Below are 18,609 nucleotides of genomic sequence, written 5' to 3' on the forward strand. Positions count from 1 at the left end.
CTCACGGGAGGTACCAACATCGTAGTCTCGCAAGAGATCGCGAGACTACGAAGCACGGAAGTCGCTTTTCCCGCGCAAGAACGACAGGTATCTATTGTGGATTCGCCATACGAATTGTTGTGGCGTGTTTGTGTGGTTTGTTTTGCAAGAATCTCCCGTCTTACGGGAAGGCCCTTCACGGGAAGTACGGCTTCACGCCTAAGTCCCTTACGGGAAAGTACGGCTTCGCGCCTAAGTCCCTTACGAGAAGGAACGGCCTTGTGCCCAAGCCCTTTACGGGAAAGCACGACCTTTGAGTCTAAGATTACAGAACGGAGGGGTTTCCTCGGGTTCTCGTGCTTGTATACGAATTCTCCCTGAATAAAAGAATACTCTTAACGGGGGGGGACCAGCCCATCTTCTGGTCCCCAATACTGTGTCGATCTTCTCCCTTCTCTCACTGTCACCAAGAGGTGTATTTTTCCTGTTGCCTTCCGTAAATAAGTATTAGATATATTTATTTTATTTTTACTTGTTTGTCCCAAAACCCTTGAAAAGGTGCAAGTGGACATTGCATGGCCAGTGTGAAACGACTGCAGCCAAATGGGTTTCTCACATCGGGGATCTAGGTCGGTCAGACAGGGACTGCCCGGGCCAGTTAGCACTGAATTCTGATGAGTATGGAAGCTCGTGTGCGCCAAACTGGAATTTGGGTCACTCGTCAAGTCACTGCAACTTTATAAGTTGAAAGGGGCCAATAAATTAACCCACATTGTAGATGGTGGTCAAATGGTAGTCTTCAATGATGGTCAGGAGACCGATAGGGACTCCATGGAAGTATCTCCTAAAATTTAGGGAACTGCTATTTTTGACCGGAAAATGTGTTCGCGTCATTAGCTCTGGAATGACAAGGGGAACATTTTATTGCTCTGCTGCCAAGTCAACTGACGCACCAGTTGAGATATTTTTAGCACGGAAAGCCCAAACTCGGAAACTGGGCGACGTGTCAGCCTGTGAGCGATTCTGCCACTTTGGGAGGCAAAATTGAGCTGCATATCAACAAAGGGGGCGCCATTTTCAGCCGGAGGTGGATTGTAGCAGGTCTAAGATTACAGAACGGAGGGGTTTCCTCGGGTTCTCGTGCTTGTATACGAATTCTCCCTGAATAAAAGAATACTCTTAACGGGGGGGGGCAGCCCATCTTCTGGTCCCCAATACTGTGTCGATCTTCTCCCTTCTCTCACCTTTGCAAAGTATTTTAATTTTCAGATTTTCAAGTGCTCGTGTACGCTCCCGTTTTGTGACAGTGGTATCAGAGCTGGGACTCCTCTCTTTCTCTGCAAAGAAGGACGATTCCGGGAAGAACGGGAAGAACCATGTCGAGCCAAGGGAGAAGCGTTGAAGAGGAGCTTCAACAAGTGCAAGCTCAGCTTGCGGAGTTGCAACAAATCTTACTGTTGCCAGACGTCCAAAAGCTTTTGGGCGGAATGAAGAAAACAAATGGAACTGATGCAGCCAAGCATCCAGACAACACTGTTGGCGTGAGACCACAGGAGACAAGAGAAGAAGAATGTGCCGAGGTGCACAAAGGATCTTCGGATCGGAATGAACGGCCTACTTCAAGGAAAGGCCAGGGAAAAAGCGCTCTCTCTCTGCTAGACGAGAGCAAGGACATCTCTATCTCATCTCCATCTTACTCTCCTGATTATACTTCTACTTCTCGATCATCTCGTAAGAAGAAGGAAGCAGCTACTACCGCCACTACCATACATCAACCTAAAGATAAGCCTCGATTCAAGAAGCAAGGTCGCAAGTCTCAACATCGCATGAGAGTCTTCAAATCAGGCGACAAGGACATCAAGTTCGAAACCTACAACGGACGGAGAGACATCTCCAAAGCACTGTCCTTCATCAGACAGTTTGAAGTTGCCTTTACCAATGGGCACTTCACAGAAAAATCCAAATTACGCCATGTGGGGATGCACCTCAAGGAAACGGCAAGTAATTGGTGGTTAGCCAAGATTCTGGAAGGTTCTCAGGCCACAACTTGGGAGAGCTTCAAATCTGAATTTTATGAACAATTTCTTCCACCTGACTTTGAACAGGACATATGGAAGGAATGGGACTTGCTTGCCCAGAAGGAACAAGAAAGAGTAACGACTTATGTGGACAAGTATTGATCGGTTCTTCTGAAGGTCACTCCCTTCATGAAGATTGCCGACGAGGAAAAGAAACGAAAGTTCGAAGCGGGTCTCCAACCGCAGCTTCGAAAGAGTATGAAGGTGTATCCGCATGATACTCTTAAGAGGATGATGGAGTCAGCAATCATTGCTGAGGATTTGCACTCAACTGGGACGCCCAGAAAGATGGAGCATAGCACTTACCGTGCAAGACAAAGAGGGGTCTACGATGACCAAGGGGGCCAAGGAAGAAAACGTCCTCCATCTAGAGACAATGAACATTCTAAGAAGCTAGAGGGCACTGGCAAGCGAACTAAGTACCTTTCTCCTACTCAACTTCAAACTTTCAGAGAGGAAGGAAGATGCTTCTACTGTGGCGAGAAAGGACATATGAAACCGGACTGCCCACTAAAGCAGCAACGGCCAGAGCAAGCCTCTACGAGGCAAGAGAAAGCAAGGAAGGAACCCGCACCACCAAGCTCGAACTCCATTCCAGATGTTCAAGGAAACACAGAAATGGAGAAAGGGAAGCGTCAACTTCTGAAGGGCTGGGGGTCTTTGAACAACCAGCGAGTACTGATTCTTTATGATCCAAGATCCACGGATAACTTCATCTCCCTGGATACTGCGGAACGTTTGTGCCTCACACCGGCTCAGCTTGGCACACCGGTTACATCCGGATCGGCATTCGAGGGGTGGACAACCAATGCAACTCCCGTGCAAGGACAGCTCAATCTTCGGATTGGCGAGTACAAGGACCGCGAATCATTTTTGATGGCACCCATCGAGGGATGTGATATCATCTTGGGTATGCCATGGCACTTTCACATGACACCTATTCCCGATTATGTGGAAAAGACGCTCACTTTTGATCATGGGGGTAAGAAAATAAAGATTCAAGCTGATGCAGGAGATTGGCAGTTCCCAATTGTAAGCCATATCTCCACTCCATTAAGAAAGAAATGAAGAAGTGTGTTTCTACTTACTTGATTTTTACAAAGGATAAAACTAGTAGGGACTCTCTCTCTAGTTTGGAAATTAAGCGTCTTCAATTTATTGAAAAGTACAAGGATTGTTTCACGGAAACACTTCCTGATGAACTCCCTCCGATATGCCCGGAAGATCACCGCATAGATCTCATACCGGGTAGCTCGCCTCCCAATCAACCCCCTTATCGGGTGAGTCTTGCTCAGCAAGAGGAAATTTTGAAGCAAGTCAACGAGCTTCTAGAGAAAGGGTTAGTACGACCAAGTGCTTCACCCTACTGCTCTCCAATTCTACTGGTGCAGAAGAAAGATGGCACGTTTCGAATGTGCATATACTATCGGTCTTTAAACAAGATCACAATCAAGAATCGCTTTCCGATCCCTCGCATTGATGATATACTTGACAAGTTGCAGGGTGCAAGTGTCTTTAGTCGCATAGACTTAAAGAGTGGGTATCATCAGATACGGATCGCCCCTGAGGATGTCCATAAGACTGCTTTCTGCACAACCTTTGGACTATATGAATTTTTGGTAATGCCTTTCGGCTTGACAAATGCTCCTGCGACGTTCAATCGCATGATGGACCGCATTTTCAGCCCGTATCGAGCTTTTACGGGAGTATTCTTTGACGACATACTCATCTTCTCTAAGTCAGAAGAGGAACATCGGAAGCACTTGGACTTAGTGTTTCAAGAATTGCGAAAGCATGAGTTGCATGTGAATGCAAAGAAGAGCGAGTTCTTTCTCTCAGAGATACACTATCTCGGCCATATAGTCTCTCACAATCAAGTGAGTATGGATCCTGCCAAGATCCGAGTGGTAGAAGATTGGCCTATTCCCACTACGGTACATGATGTACGTAGTTTCCTGGGATTATGTTCGTATTATCGAAGGTTTGTTCGAGGATTTGCTCATGTAGCAGGACCACTTTATGACTTGACAAAGAAGAAGATTCCTTTCAGATGGGGATCGAGACAACAAGGAGCTTTTGATCGGCTCAAGTACTTGCTAAGCCATGGACCTATTTTGATAGTGCCTAACTTAAGAAAACCATTTGAGGTTCACTGCGATGCTTCAGGCGATTGCATCGGAGAAGTGTTAAACCAAGAAGGCCATGCAGTGGCCTACGAAAGCAGACGGCTTAAGGATGCAGAGTTGCATGCATCAATCTACGAAAAGGAACTCACGGCTGTGATTCACGCCTTATCCAACTGGAAGCACTATCTTCTAGGAGCGGATTTTGTGATCAAGATTGATCACCAGAGTTTGCGGTATTTTCTTACGCAAAGGAAACTATCTGAGAAGCAGATGAGATGGACAAACTTTTTGTCTATGTTTCACTTCCAGATCCTTCACATGGCTGGGAGTAAGAATGTGGTCGCGGACGCATTGTCTAGGCGGCCAAGGGTGAACGCTATCACTTCGGTGTATCATCAAGAATTAGAAGCACTACCGGATTTGTATCCGAATGATCCAGACTTCTCCACCGTTTGGGGAAAGCTACATCGTAGAGAGAATGAGTTTCCCTATTCCATTCGGGACGGTTATCTCTACCACCATCAGGTCATATGTATGGCGGAACCATTAAGAAAGAAGATCATGGATGAAGCACACGCTTCGCCTTATGCGGGTCATCGAGGTATTCTCCCTACGACCTTAGCAATGGAAAGATATTTCTTTTGGCCTAGCCTTAAAGCAGACATTGATAAGTATGTCAGGGAATGTTTGGTTTGCCAAAAAGTGAAGTATGATCGGCATAAGACGCCTGGGTTGCTACAACCTTTGCCTGTGCCTAATGAACCTTGGGAAAGTATTGCCATGGACTTCATCATGGACCTCCCTAGAACTCAGACTGGAAATGACGCGATCTGGACCATTGTGGACAGGTTTAGCAAGCAAGCACACTTTATACCAGTCAAGAAAACGATAGAAGCAGATCATAATGCTTTCCATGTCAGTTTACTCCGGCCGTATGTGGGACCGCCTCCAAGCCAGCCTAGTGTTGAGGAACCTCCTGAGGTTGAGGAAACGGAAGAAATACTCCAACCAGAGCAGATAGTAAGTCATCAGGAGCGGTCTCTCAAATCCGGAAAGATAACACGGAAGTCTTTGGTTAAGTTTAAGAACTATTCGAATCTAGATGCTCAGTGGATGACGCAGGAGGAATTAGCAGCTTATCCCGAGATACTGGAGGTATATGTCCAAGCACTACAGTTGAGTTCAATTGTTTAGAAGCTAGAGGGATGTTGCTAATTGGACTATTTTCTTATTTTTAATGATTAATCTTTTTTTTAGGATATTTTATTGTGTGCACCAAGAACTGTTAAAAGATTGTAGCTACAGGAACTGCCATCAAGAACGGACAACTCTGATGTGTCATTTGATGGGTGACGGTAAACATCGTGAAGGAGTTTCCGTAAGTTCGGTGGAAAGGGCCGCATTACGAGTGCCCCTGATGCGTCACATGATGGGTGACGGGTGCATCAGTAAGGGGGCATCCCGTAGGCTATAGAGGAAATCCGAACTGAGTAAGAAAATACGCGTAAGAACGCAAGCACAAGAATAAAGATGGATTCAATGAATCTTTTTACGAAAAGCAGGAAAAATCGCGGGAAGGCAGACGCTTTCCCGCGAGGAATCTATGTTTGCATTGCATTCGTGCATGTGGTTGCATCCAGGGACGCCTGGGAAGTGTTGTTAAATGCATTGGTTTTAACTTATAAGGTTTTATTGAGTTTTCGGGCATGTTCAAACCAATTTTAAAATATGCCGGCCGCCCACTTAATAAGTGGGCAGTATTAAGTGGACGGCCACTTAAAAGATAAAGCAACAAAACCAGCCAGCGAATTCTCTCTCCCTATTTCGAGTAGAACAGCGCAAAAAAAAAAAAAAAAAACGGCCGCGATCTCTACGCGAGCAGTTATTCGTGCCGTGGCCAAGGAGCTATAAAAGCACCACATGCCCTTACTCACGGGAGGTACCAACATCAGCAAGAGAAGACTCTGCCGCAAGAGATCGCGAGACTACGAAGCACGGAAGTCGCTTTTCCCGCGCAAGAACGACAGGTATCTATTGTGGATTCGCCATACGAATTGTTGTGGCGTGTTTGTGTGGTTTGTTTTGCAAGAATCTCCCGTCTTAAGGGAAGGCCCTTCACGGGAAGTACGGCTTCACGCCTAAGTCCCTTACGGGAAGTACGGCTTCGCGCCTAAGTCCCTTACAAGAAGGAACGGCCTTGTGCCCAAGCCCTTTACGGGAAAGCACGACCTTCGGGTCTAAGATTACAGAACGGAGGGGTTTCCTCGGGTTCTCGTGCTTGTATACGAATTCTCCCTGAATAAAAGAATACTCTTAAAGGGGGGGGGACCAGCCCATCTTCTAGTCCCCAATACTGTGTCGATCTTCTCCCTTCTCTCACTGTCACCAGGAGGTGTATTTTTCCTGTTGCCTTCCGTAAATAAGTATTAGATATATTTATTTTATTTTTACTTGTTTGTCCCAAAACCCTTGAAAAGGTGCAAGTGGACATTGCATGGCCAGTGTGAAACGGCTGCAGCCAAATGGGTTTCTCACATCGAGGATCTAGGTCGGTCAGACAGGGACTGCCCGGGCCAGTTAGCACTGAATTCTGATGAGTATGGAAGCTCGTGTGCGCCAAACTGGAATTTGGATCACTCGTCAAGTCACTGCAACTTTATAAGTTGAAAGGGGCCAATAAATTAACCCACATTGTAGATGGTGGTCAAATGGTAGTCTTCAATGATGGTCAGGAGACCGATAGGGACTCCATGGAAGCATCTCCTAAAATTTAGGGAACTGCTGTTTTTGACCGGAAAATGTGTTCGCGTCATTAGCTCTGGAATGACAAGGGGAACATTTTATTGCTCTGCTGCCAAGTCAACTGACGCACCAGTTGAGATATTTTTAGCAAGGAAAGCCCAAACTCGGAAACTGAGCGACGTGTCAGCCTGTGAGCGATTCTGCCACTCTGGGAGGCAAAAACGAGCTGCATATCAACAAAGGGGGCGCCATTTTCAGCCTGAGGTGGATTGTAGCAGGTACAGAAGCTATGGAATGCTTACCTTGCCCTCTATGCACAGTATGGTGACGGGAGTGATGCCCCGCAAGCTACATACTGCTCTCTTTCTCCCCTACGTACAGTATGTTATGCCCCACTAGTGGGCTTCTCATTTGACCTATGTACAGTTCTGGGGGTTTATGCGCGTTTGCCAAGGCAAGAGCCTTCTGAACAGGAACCGGATTAGCTAATTGCTAATCCCCCACAGGTACGCACAATTCCATCACGAAAGATTGCGAGTTTGGAGAGTTTTCTCGCGTGAAAACTCGTCCAATTCACAGGGGAACTGTCCCATTCCGTGCGGGAGCCCTTGGGACACGCGTAGGCATGTTCGCTCCGCTAAAAACGATCCGAAACAGGGAATTACAGCCGGCTGTGTTTTTCTGCAGGTTTAGGGTTTCGCACCTAAACTACAAGGGAACATCGGGGGAGTCTCGTGAGAGCCTTGGGATGCGTGTACAGGCTTTTGGGCACCCGACAGTGAAAAACAGGGAATTACAGCCTGCTGAAATTCTGTGACAGCTCGCCAGAAAGCTTCCAGATAGCGAGGGAATCCGTCCTAGACAGGTGTTTTTGACCTACAGGGATTTTTGCGCCGTTATGCTACCAAAATCAGGTCGAAAACCTGCGTTTTCAGCCCTCGCCAGGTTTGGACAGCTTTGTGAAAGCTTGTGCGAAGTGGTCGGATCGTCTACTTTAATTTGAATAAAGAAATACCGAAAGGGGCGCCAGTCTTTGGGGCCTACAGGGTGTCGGTCTCGTGTGCGCAGTGACATTCTAGTCGCTGGACGCAACTGTGTTCTCTTCCCTTCTCAGTGCTCTGTGTAAAGTTAGCAGGTAATTGAAATAGTACCGCCCTCTACGTTGTATAGGCCGGTTATATGGTTCCATCGACGGGATAGTCACTTTTTCTTCAAAAAGTGCAGCGTGGATTGTTGTGGGTGAAAGCAACACAGAGCTTGTCGATATGGCAGAGAAGAGAGACCAAGTACCTGAAGAGGGATCTTCCTCACATGGCACAGAGAAAATTCCTTCAACTCTTCAAGAAGAGGACAGGTTGTTTAGAACTCAACTGCGTTGTTGCATGGACATGTTTCAGCAGTTGGCTAACAACCCAAGGATGCAGGAATTCTTACAGGCTCCGACACAGGGTTTTCAGCCTCCTACAGAGGGCATGACTGAGCCGTTGCAAGAAAAGGAGATTTCCAATGCGCAGAGGACTCATGATGCTCGAGGGAAAGCCCATGTCGTTGAGCAACTAGCGGTGTCCAATGATCCAAAGCAACTTGCTTTAGCTGGACAGGAACCGTTTGTGAATGGTCAAGGGAGCAATGAACAGGCTATGCGTCAGACCCTTCCATTACCTAATACTTATCCTGGCTATTTTGGAGACGGTTCAGTGTTTCAAGCTATGGCTGGACCTTCCACAGGTTATATGCCAGGGAATGTGTTCGGGACAATGCAAACAGGCATGGGTAACCCTATGTACGCGAACATGGGTGTCCAACCAGGTTTTCAGGGTGCCTATGGTCAGTTTCGAGTGCCTGGAACACAATTTGGTATGGCTGGTTTTTCGCAGCCATGCGTACAAAATGCAGATATGACAGGGAAAACAGTTGATGCAAGTGCTGGAATGAACACTCATGGAGCACCACTGTTACAGGCACCTGTTTATGATAATGTGGCTCCTTTGAGTCAGCCTAAGGATTACAAGGAAGGTGGGCAGGGAGTGAAGTTTGAAACTTTCAGAGGAACTGAGGACCAATTAAAGGCTTTGACCTTCATACAGCAGTTCGATGCAGCTTATGCTGGAGGCAACTTCACGGAATCTTCAAAGATACGCAAGGCTACCATTGTCTTATGGCTCTTGGTTCTTGGGTTCTTGAGGATCTTGAGTTCTTGAGGTTCTTGAGGTTCGTGAGGTTCTTCTTTCGCTTGCAATCAGTGTTAGAGAAGGATCTTCTCTTCACCTGAGCTCTTCTCTTTCCCGCGGACCACCCCTTGGCGGCCTTGCGCTCAAACCAAGGTTGCTTTTTCCCACCTCACGTCGATTGGCCGGCCGCTAAGTGCACGGTCTGCTCTCAATGAGTGAAAAGAGGCACAAGGGGAGGCTGGACAAGCCCTTCTTTCTTGGGTTTCTTGTCACTATTCAAAAACACGATTAGGAACCGACACGCCCAAGTGGACTTGGGTTACGTGCGACAAAAAATTCTTGTGGTTCTTTCCTTGAGTGATACAGAACACTGTCAAAGCTCTGATACCAGCAGAAGTGAATGTTGAACTTTGCTCAAAATGAGTGCTCCGACCTCTACTCAAGGGTTCCTTTTACTTAGGGAAGGGAGAGCCTTCCGTTCCTTTAGTGAGAGAAAGTGGATGAACATTGTGAATGAAGGTGCTGAGACTGAGAGATAGAGAGAGAAGAATACGACACCAGAATGTTGTCGAACCCTCCTCCAAAGGTCCCACTCTCTATGGTGAGAGCGGTCTACTATTGATTGCACAAATCTCTACAATGCTTGGACTTGCCGACGATGAGGACGACGACAAGACGGGCTGAAATCTGGAAACGCTAATGGCTGAAATCTGCAAATCTTTATCTGCTGAATTCTGACTCTAGGTCGGTGACAATGTCGATGGCGACGATGAGACGACAACGCGCTGAAAACGCAAATGCTGAAATCTGCGTTTTCCGGGCTGAAACTGCAAACTTCGGGGGATTTGATCGTGCGGCGAGGATCTGCTGCGGGAAGGTGAGGTCTGCGAGGTTTGGGAACTCTACTGCGGTATCTGACTGCTGGAAACTGAAAACGCTGGTCCTAGGGCAGAATCTGTCGCGATGGAATTGCAAAACACTGAGGGTGATCTGCAAACCAAAAATGCTAGGCTGAACTCTGCTTCCTACGGTGGAAATCTGCTAATGCTAGGAATCTGCTGTCTTCTGGGGAATCTGCTAAAGATTGGGCTGATTTGCTGTCTACTGTGGGCTGAGAATCAAGTGCAAAAACGCTGGCTGATCTGATGCAAAAACGCTAGCCCTTCTGGTGAGTGAAAATGCTAGAGTTGTCCGGGGGCGGGGGGGTTCTTGCTGAGAAGTTGCCTGATGAACACCGGGTTCCTACTGCCTCTTTTGCCAGAAAGTGCTAGCGCTAGGTTTCTATATATACTTCACTTGCTAATTTGCCCTACCTAGTTCCCAACAAAAATCACTTAAAAATAATATACCTAGATGAATCCAGGATAAGCCCAAATTCACCCTTGAAGGAAAGTGCAAGGTATAGACCCATGGTAGTCACCCACAAGACGATATAACCATCGGCTCCATCATGCATAGTATTGACTAAATACCACGACATCCCCACTAACGTCGTCAGTGCCCAATAGTGGGTGTAGAACTAGGTACTAACATATGCTCCCCAACACAACACACACCACACGCACACAGACATGAGCATACATCAACACAAAGTTCAGCGTACTGAGTTTCTGTCATGACTCCGGAGATCAAGGGCAGACTCAGCCATAATGAAGCCTAGCACTAAAAGAAGCATGAAATCAAAAAAATGTCAAAAATAGGAAAAATAGGTTTTCTGCTCTGTAAAATGATCCTGATGGAATCTGATGGGAATCTGATGATCATGTTGTGTGCAACGAGAGGATATGCATCTAATCTAAGTGCCTGTACATGCACGGTCTGCGAACAGACTCACAAAAGTGTTGTATCACTTCCTATCCTAGACTGACTTGACTGAACTGAACCCTGGTCATGCTGTAGCTTGTCCACGGACACATAGGGTTGGATGTGTCACGTGACAGGTCTGGGTGTGATGGCTAATTTTACTACGCCGGAATATCAAGAGTTTCGATCTGGATGAGAGGAGAAGCTAACTCCTCGATCAAAAGAGCCGAAAGGTGAAGCTAACTCCTTAACAAAAAGAGCAAATTGATTGTCCCTCGGAAATTTGTGAGCTAACTGAGTTGTTTTGCAGATATGCTGTAATCGCGGACGATTACTCTCTTTCAAGAAGGGGAGATGTAACAAATTGCTGACGTGTCAAAGCCTAAAGAATGGAGCCAACTTACAGATGTCGGTCGAGGAGCCTAAACCCTAAGAAGAACAAGTAGCAAAAGAAGAAGAAGTCCTACTAACTTATGGAGACCCGTCCGATGGGGCCCCAAGTGACATAAAGAATTAAAATAACGCAAGACACGCACACACACAAGAATTGTGAAGCTGGCTAATGATGTGGCAGATTTTCGAAAATCACACTGGTTGATGACGTGGCATGCTGTATAGATTTCCGTGTTTTGCGCTGACTGCTGACATGGCAGGTTGTACGGATTTCCGTGATTTATGCTGGCAGCTTTTTGGCTTTGCTTTTGGACCAGATGCTTTTGAGTTTGAAGGCTTTTTACTGTAAACTGCTTTTGGGGCCTAGGGCCTTTAAATATGAGGTTAGGGCTCATTCTTTGGCATGCTCCCTGGAGAAGGTGCAGAGTCTAGAGTACCTGCTTGTACTGTGTTGATACAATATAAAGAAATACCGAAAGGGGCACCAAGATTTGGGGCCAATACTCTCTGGGGTGGAATTCCGCCACTCCGTGTTGCGTGTCGTTTCTCTCTCAGTTCAGTTGTTATTGAAGTGCTAAAAGTTTGTTCAGTCTCTTCTTTTTTGTTGGCACGTGGTTCCCGTCTTGTGACACAAACACGACTCACATGAGAGCACACAAAATTAGATTCGTTTTGGAAATTCCCATGTCGAATGTCACGTGACACATCCTACCTTATGTGTCCGTGGACAAGCTACAGCACGACAAGGGTTCAGTCAGTCCATTTAGTCTAGATTAAAAGTGATATGGCACTTTTGTGAGTCTATTCGTAGACCATGCATGCCCAGTCACTTAGTGTAGATGCATATCCTCTGGTTGCACACAGCATGATCATAAGCATTCCCATCAGAATCCTTCAGGGGAATTTTCCAATGCATTTAGCCTATTTTACCTATTTTTGACATTTTTCACTTATTATTTTTTAAGTGACTTTTGTTAAAAAGTAGGTAGGGGAAATTGAGTAAGTTTGTATATAAGCAAACCTAGACTAGCATTAATTGGCAAAGAGGCAGCAGGAGCCAAGCTCAACAGGCAACTTCTCAAGCAAGAACCCCTTGGTGGATTTCCCTCCAAGCAAGAAGAACCCATCAACCTAGCGTTTTCTCCAAAAAGCAAGCCTAGCGTTTTTGGACATCATCGCCCAGCACATTCCAGACATTGGCGTTTTTCATCATGAGGATCATCACCCACACACCCTCAGCCCTAGCGTTAGTAAAATCCCCAGATCGCCCCCTTCTAGCTCTTCTGGCTGGCGTTTTTCAACAATGAAGCAACCTCAATTTCGACCATAAGACCATCAGTTTTCAGCCTACAAGCAATGCAGTTTTCAGCCATAAAGACCAGCAGGAAATCAGCGTTTTCAACAAGCCCAATCAGCATTTTTCCGCCGCAACAGAATTCAGCCATTAGCGTTTTTGGACAGCAGTAGAAGGACCTCAGATTTCAGCCCATAGCGTTTTTGGACAGCAAATAAAAGATTGCAGATTTCAGCCCTTAGGTCGGTTTCGCCATCCCCATCGTCATCACCGACATAGCCTAGACTTGCATCAGTCACATGCATTCAGTTTGTAACAGTTTGTGCAATCATAAGTAGACCACTCTCGCCGACGAGAGTGGGGCCTTCGGAGGAGGGTTTTACAACGTCAATGGTGTCGTATTTTCTCTTCTCTCCCTATCTCTCAGTCTCATTCACCCTTGCACGCACAGTGTCCATTCACTTTGTTTGTGATCATTGCACTCTCTCATTAAGAACGGAAGGCTCTACCTTCCATAAGAACAAAAAGGAACCTTGAGCACAGTTTAGAGCACTCATCTTGAGCAAAGTTCAAACATTCATTCCCCTGCACCTTACATCGAAGTACTTCTTTCATGAAGTCATACAACAGAATATTGTCAGCCTGTCAGTATCCCGCGACACAAACCATTTATGCAAGAGGGTTCCAAAGCTGGAAAACCTAATCTAATGGATTCGTCCGGGCATGCAGATCCTGCAAACAGCCTCACAAAATTGCTAGTACTAATCCTCCTAAGATTCTAGACACTCATATCTAGGGATAGGTGGAAAACTAGCTCTAGCAGTCGATCAAGCATGTCCATGTGGCACACAGAGCCATGTGCACATGACGTGCCATCCATGATCGTCGGTCTTAGCGATGCTAAAGACTAGAGTACTCTGCTCAGCAACAATCGCGAGGATCGAAGTACATCCACCATCCTTGATGAGAAGGTAAAGGAGTCTATCCCTCGATGAAGGTATGCCAATTGGGTGGAATGGCCTCATTAATCGCTCTCATACAGGCAACAACCCCTCTGTGAATCCCGTAGATTGCTCAAATAACCAGTGCCCCAACCAAGGAAGTATTTGACCAACGACGTAAAGAGCTTACTGGCCCATCATTCCATCTAGCCCAATCAATGTAAGTCCTCGCCTAGTTGACGGCCTTCTATATCTGTCACATATGTATTCCGTACAAGTGGCTGCCTTGCTACCTTCTCGCCACAAGAAGCCAGGTGTCGGATCAACAAAAGAGGTAATGCATTCCAAATCCGTAGCAAGCAGCCCATAAATGGTGACAACCCACAAAGCCAAAGTAGGCAATACCTAAACAATCTGCTGCCACACCTCAGCTCTCTTGAGTTGAAATGGGGACATAGATGCACATCACACCAACCAGGGTGATGTATGATCGATCTCTAACCCACATCGCTCTACCATGTACTAATGTACCATGGTCACATACACAATGGCTGTAACAAACTGCTGACGTGTCAAAGACTAAAGAATGGAGCCAACTTACAGATGTGGCCGAGGGGCCTAAACCCTAAGAACAAGTAACAGAAGAAGTCCTACCAACTTATGGGAACCCCGTTCGATGGGGCCCCAAGTGACAAAAGGATTAAAATAAAGCAGTTTCCGCACACACGCAAAAAGTGATGACGTGGCAAATTTTTGAAAATTGCACTAGCATGATGACGTGGCAAGCTATACGGATTTCCGCGTTTTGCGCTGGCTGATGACGTGGCAACTGTACGAAATTCCGTGATTTACTATGGCAGCTTTTTGGCTTCGCTTTTGGACCAGATGCTTTTGAGTTTGAAGGCTTTTCACTCTAATTGCTTTTTAGGCCAAGGGCCTTTAAATATGAGGCTAGGGCTCATTCTCTAGCATGCTTCCTAGAGAAGGTGCAGAGTCTTGAGTACCAGCTTGTACTGTGTTGATGCAATATAAAGAAATACCGAAAGGGGCGCCAAGGTTTGGGGCCAATACTCTCTGGGGTGGAACTCCGCCACTCCGTGTCGTGTGTCGTCTCTCTTTCAGTTCAGTTGTTATTGAAGTGCTAAAAAATCTGTTCAATCTGTTCTTTTCTATTGGCACGTGGTGCCCGTCTTGTGACAATGGTGCCAGCGGGGTCCCCACAAAAATGCATACACCACTGCTACAATACTTCTCTCCAATCGTAGTTTTCCAAAATGTATGAGAATCTCAAGGTAACAACTGCCCACATCTATGATAACTACCTATACATAACTTGTGCTCCTGCAGAAGAAGTATATCCACATCTCGATCTACATGAGAACGCAAATCTCTATGAAGCAAATTATCTGTAGGACCACTAATGCTAGTGTGATGCAAGCCATTGACATTCCAAGTGACAATATGTAGATCCATGTGTCAACTAATGATGAATCTGAAACTTACATCAACCGTGTCAATAGCTACAAGACCGAAGATCAACGTTGAGCTCTCTCGATCCATGGCCATAGCCGTGGAACAAGAGTAAATAGAAGTGCATCCTCATCATGTGGTAGTGGTCGGAGGAGCTGTCTTGCAGTAAAGGAGCGAGTAGTTATAAGCCAAGAACCACAATATTCATAAGAGCATCTTGATTCCGACCATACTCGCATGGTGCGAGGGATCGGGGTAGTATGGTCCACAGACACAACCACTGGTAAACAGTAGCAATCCTCTGTATGTGGCCATTGTATGTCTCGTGCTCTATACCAGTCTATCTATAGCAATGCATGATGGAATGCAGCCTCCCAACTCTCTCTCTCTCTCTCTCTCTCTCTCTCTCTCTCTCTCTCTCTCTCTCTCTCTCTCTCTCTCTCTCTCTCTCTCTCTCTCTCCCCGAACAGATCTTTGAGGTCTCTTGGGATAATTTCCTACAACGTTAAAATCATAGTTACCCGAAACAGGAAATCGGAACGGGGAACGACAACACGCATGAAATGCCATCCCCTCTTTCGGATACTCACGTTTGAAACACGGAACGGGGATCGGAACGGGATACCGGGAATGGGGACATGAAAATGGCCATTACCTGCAACTTAAAATTCTCTTCTTCTCGGATGTGTGTGTGGGTGTATGAGTGTGTTAATAAAAAGAGGAAAATGGTATAACCTTTTTCTATCACCCAAATGTGGTAGATTGATTGGGACATTTCCCTCTTCAATAACAGGTCTTGAGTTCAACTCTCGTCGGATAGATCTTTGAGGCATCTTCGGATAGTTTCCTACGACATTAAAATTCTCTTCTTCTCGGGTGTATGTGTGGGTGAGTGTGTTAATAAAAAGAGGAAAATGGTACAACCTTTCTATCACCCAAGTGTGGTGGATTGGTTATGCCATTTCTCTCTTGCATAGCAGGTCTTGAGTTCAACTCTCGTCAGATAGATCTTTGAGGTCTCTTGGGATAGTTTCCTACGACGTTAAAATTCTCTTCTCTTTCAGTGTGTGTGGGTATGTGAGTGTGTTAACCCAAGTGTGGTATATTGGTTACTCCAATTCCCTCTTGAATAAGAGGTCTTCAGTTCAACTCTCGTCGGCGGATAGATCTTTGAGGTCTCTTGGGATAGTTTCCTACGATGTTAAAATTCTCCTCTCTCTCTCTCTCTCTCTCTCTCTCTCTCTCTCTCTCTCTCTCTCTCTCTCTCTCTCTCTCTCTCTCTCTCTCTCTCTCTCTCTCTCTCTCTCTCTCTCTCTCTCTCTCTCTGCCCGTCACCCTGCTCTTGCTGCCATGCATCCCTCTTCCACTACACACTTTGACATTGCAATGTTTTTCATGATCAATATAGCCTTGAGGAGCACATATCAGTTCTATATAAGTTTTATTGATTCACTAATTGCCAACTGGTCTTATTCTTTAAACCACTTGACAAGCTAAGTTGGTGAAACCTAAGGAAGGTTCAATACACTAAATGAAAGTGAAAATTACAGGTAGAATCTTGATCTTTCTTGGGAACAAATCATCTACAGTCAACTGCAATGTATGCATAATCACTGTGCAAATGCCATAGCTAAATAAAATTTTGCTAGAGGCTCCGACTTACATCATGTCTGCTGAATTGCAACTTTAAAGCAATCAATTTCATTGATCCCATGCACTTTTCCATTAAACCTTTGAAACACATGAAAATCACAACAATGGCACACGTAGAAAGTACTTGATTGTGGCCCCTCCTCTGCCAATGATTGCTCCACATGCAGCATTAGGGACCACGAGCCTGACTTGATTAGATTTCATATCCTGCCCTGTATCTTTCTCTGCCTGTTGTGGAAAAAAAATAAATGTCTGCAGAAATAGCAGAGATGCATAAATCATCGTCAAGGGCATACCTCACTCAATATCTTGGAAAGTATTAGATGAAAAGCTGTTAGAACTTCTTTGATTGTGCCACTGAGAGCAATGATTCTGTCAGATGTCCCGGGAAAAAATTCATGGTTCCGGGAAAGCTGAATCCGTGCGCCTGACTGGGACTGAAACTCATTAATAGTAGCCCCTCCCTTTCCAATGACTGATCCAGCCCCAGCATTTGTTATAAGGAAGCGGATGCTGGCCGAGGCTTTATCCATGTGCTCTGGCGACAGAAAGGGCATAAAAGCTTCAAACAAGTGCTACATACAAGCTTAGATCCTACGAATCCGTTAATTCGTTCGCAATGCGGCGGCAAAAACGTGCATTTGTTATTTGACAAGGGATACCTGCGCATAAAGAGAAGAGAGAAACCTGGAGATGACACAGGGGCAGCAGCGGGCGGCGAACGAGGAGAGCACGATTCGCTCAATTCGGGCGAACGCGAAGAATCCATGGTGGGCTTGCAGAAGAAACGCCAATTGGAGAGGGGCGACGACCAATGCAAGCAGAAGCGCAGCAGTGCCTCTTCTCCAACGCAACAAAGGTAGGTGTCCCTCCGAATTCTGTGTATGTGTGCGCATTCGACGGTGCTTACATGTTCACAGGTCGACAACAATTTTTGTCAACTACCCTCTGGATTTTGATTTTCTAAACTTGCTCCTAGGGTTTTGTCCGACTGCTCTTCCTCTTTGGCGGTCAACTCTTGTTGACACCCAACATCTTTTTTGGCCCACTCAAAGGCCTTTTTAGTGTTGAATCTTGATAGAAAGATGTTCCCATTCAGTTGGCGATACCTTCCACTATTGTGTTGTGCTTATCCTTACCAAGAGGTTTTTGCAAGCGCTGTAGTAGTTGAGTAGGTCGGTGTCAAAATCCTCTCTCTCTCTCTCTCTCTCTCTCTCTCTCTCTCTCTCTCTCGTGGGTTGTTAATTTAACATGAAAATAACGAAAGTAAGGTTTCTTCGATTTCTCTGTGTATTTGCTAGCGTTTGGGGCTTTTTTTTTTCACATCAAGGTAAAAACCTTATCAAGGGTTTTTGTCAAGGGAACTCCCATCAAAAGTTGGCTCTTTGTGAATCTTGCTACATGAGACCTTTCTAACAGTACACTTTGTGCATGTGTGTAAATGCCTTCATTTGTGTGAATAAGCACCTTATTTTCCATCAAATGTCAGCTGACCTCTCTCACGATGCACCTCATGTATGCGTGTAAATGCATTATTTTATTTGAAAAGGCACCTTATTTTAAACTTGTGTGCAATGGAAGCTATATTATGGCCTCATAGTTTTCATTATAGTAGGTAAGAGACTTGAGTAAAATTTGAAATTAGGTTCTATCAAAGGCTCGATTGACATTCAGTGCTGGTATTTCTTGTGTCTCTCTTTACGTATGTGTCTCCTACTTGTCATCAAAAATCAGTTTTGATGTATTTAGGCTTTACCATGACTATACTTGAGAGAGAAAACACATGTTAAAGGACAACAAGGCATGCAAGGAAGTGCACTCATGGTTAAAGAAGTGCCGAAGGATGAATGCTTCTTTATAAGTGCATGAAATTTTTAATGAAGATCTCACAAGAATTTCATGAGGCTCAAATGGAAAAATACAGATTCTAGTGGGTGGGAACAGAAAGCAAAGTGGTTA

At 45.6% G+C, this 18,609-nt stretch overlaps 1 protein-coding gene across 1 annotated transcript in view; it reads right to left on the reverse strand.

The window, feature by feature from the left end:
• BTR1L (binding to TOMV RNA 1L (long form)) overlaps window positions 1-17,601 on the reverse strand; it is a 39,717-nt gene extending 22,116 nt beyond the window's left edge. Inside the window, exons 1-3 of the mRNA XM_086520007.1 lie at window positions 17,338-17,601; window positions 16,947-17,188; window positions 16,775-16,878 (exon numbers count right to left, since the gene is read on the reverse strand). Coding sequence (XP_086376133.1) covers window positions 16,775-16,878; window positions 16,947-17,188; window positions 17,338-17,419 — 428 coding nt within the window. The 5' untranslated portion in view covers window positions 17,420-17,601. The remainder of the gene's footprint in view (window positions 1-16,774; window positions 16,879-16,946; window positions 17,189-17,337) is intronic.
• Between the last annotated feature and the right edge of the window lie 1,008 nt (window positions 17,602-18,609).

Source organism: Adiantum capillus-veneris, chromosome 1 (genome assembly GCF_014529385.1).
Source record: "Adiantum capillus-veneris isolate H3 chromosome 1, ASM1452938v2, whole genome shotgun sequence".
Classification (NCBI taxonomy): domain Eukaryota; kingdom Viridiplantae; phylum Streptophyta; class Polypodiopsida; order Polypodiales; family Pteridaceae; genus Adiantum; species Adiantum capillus-veneris.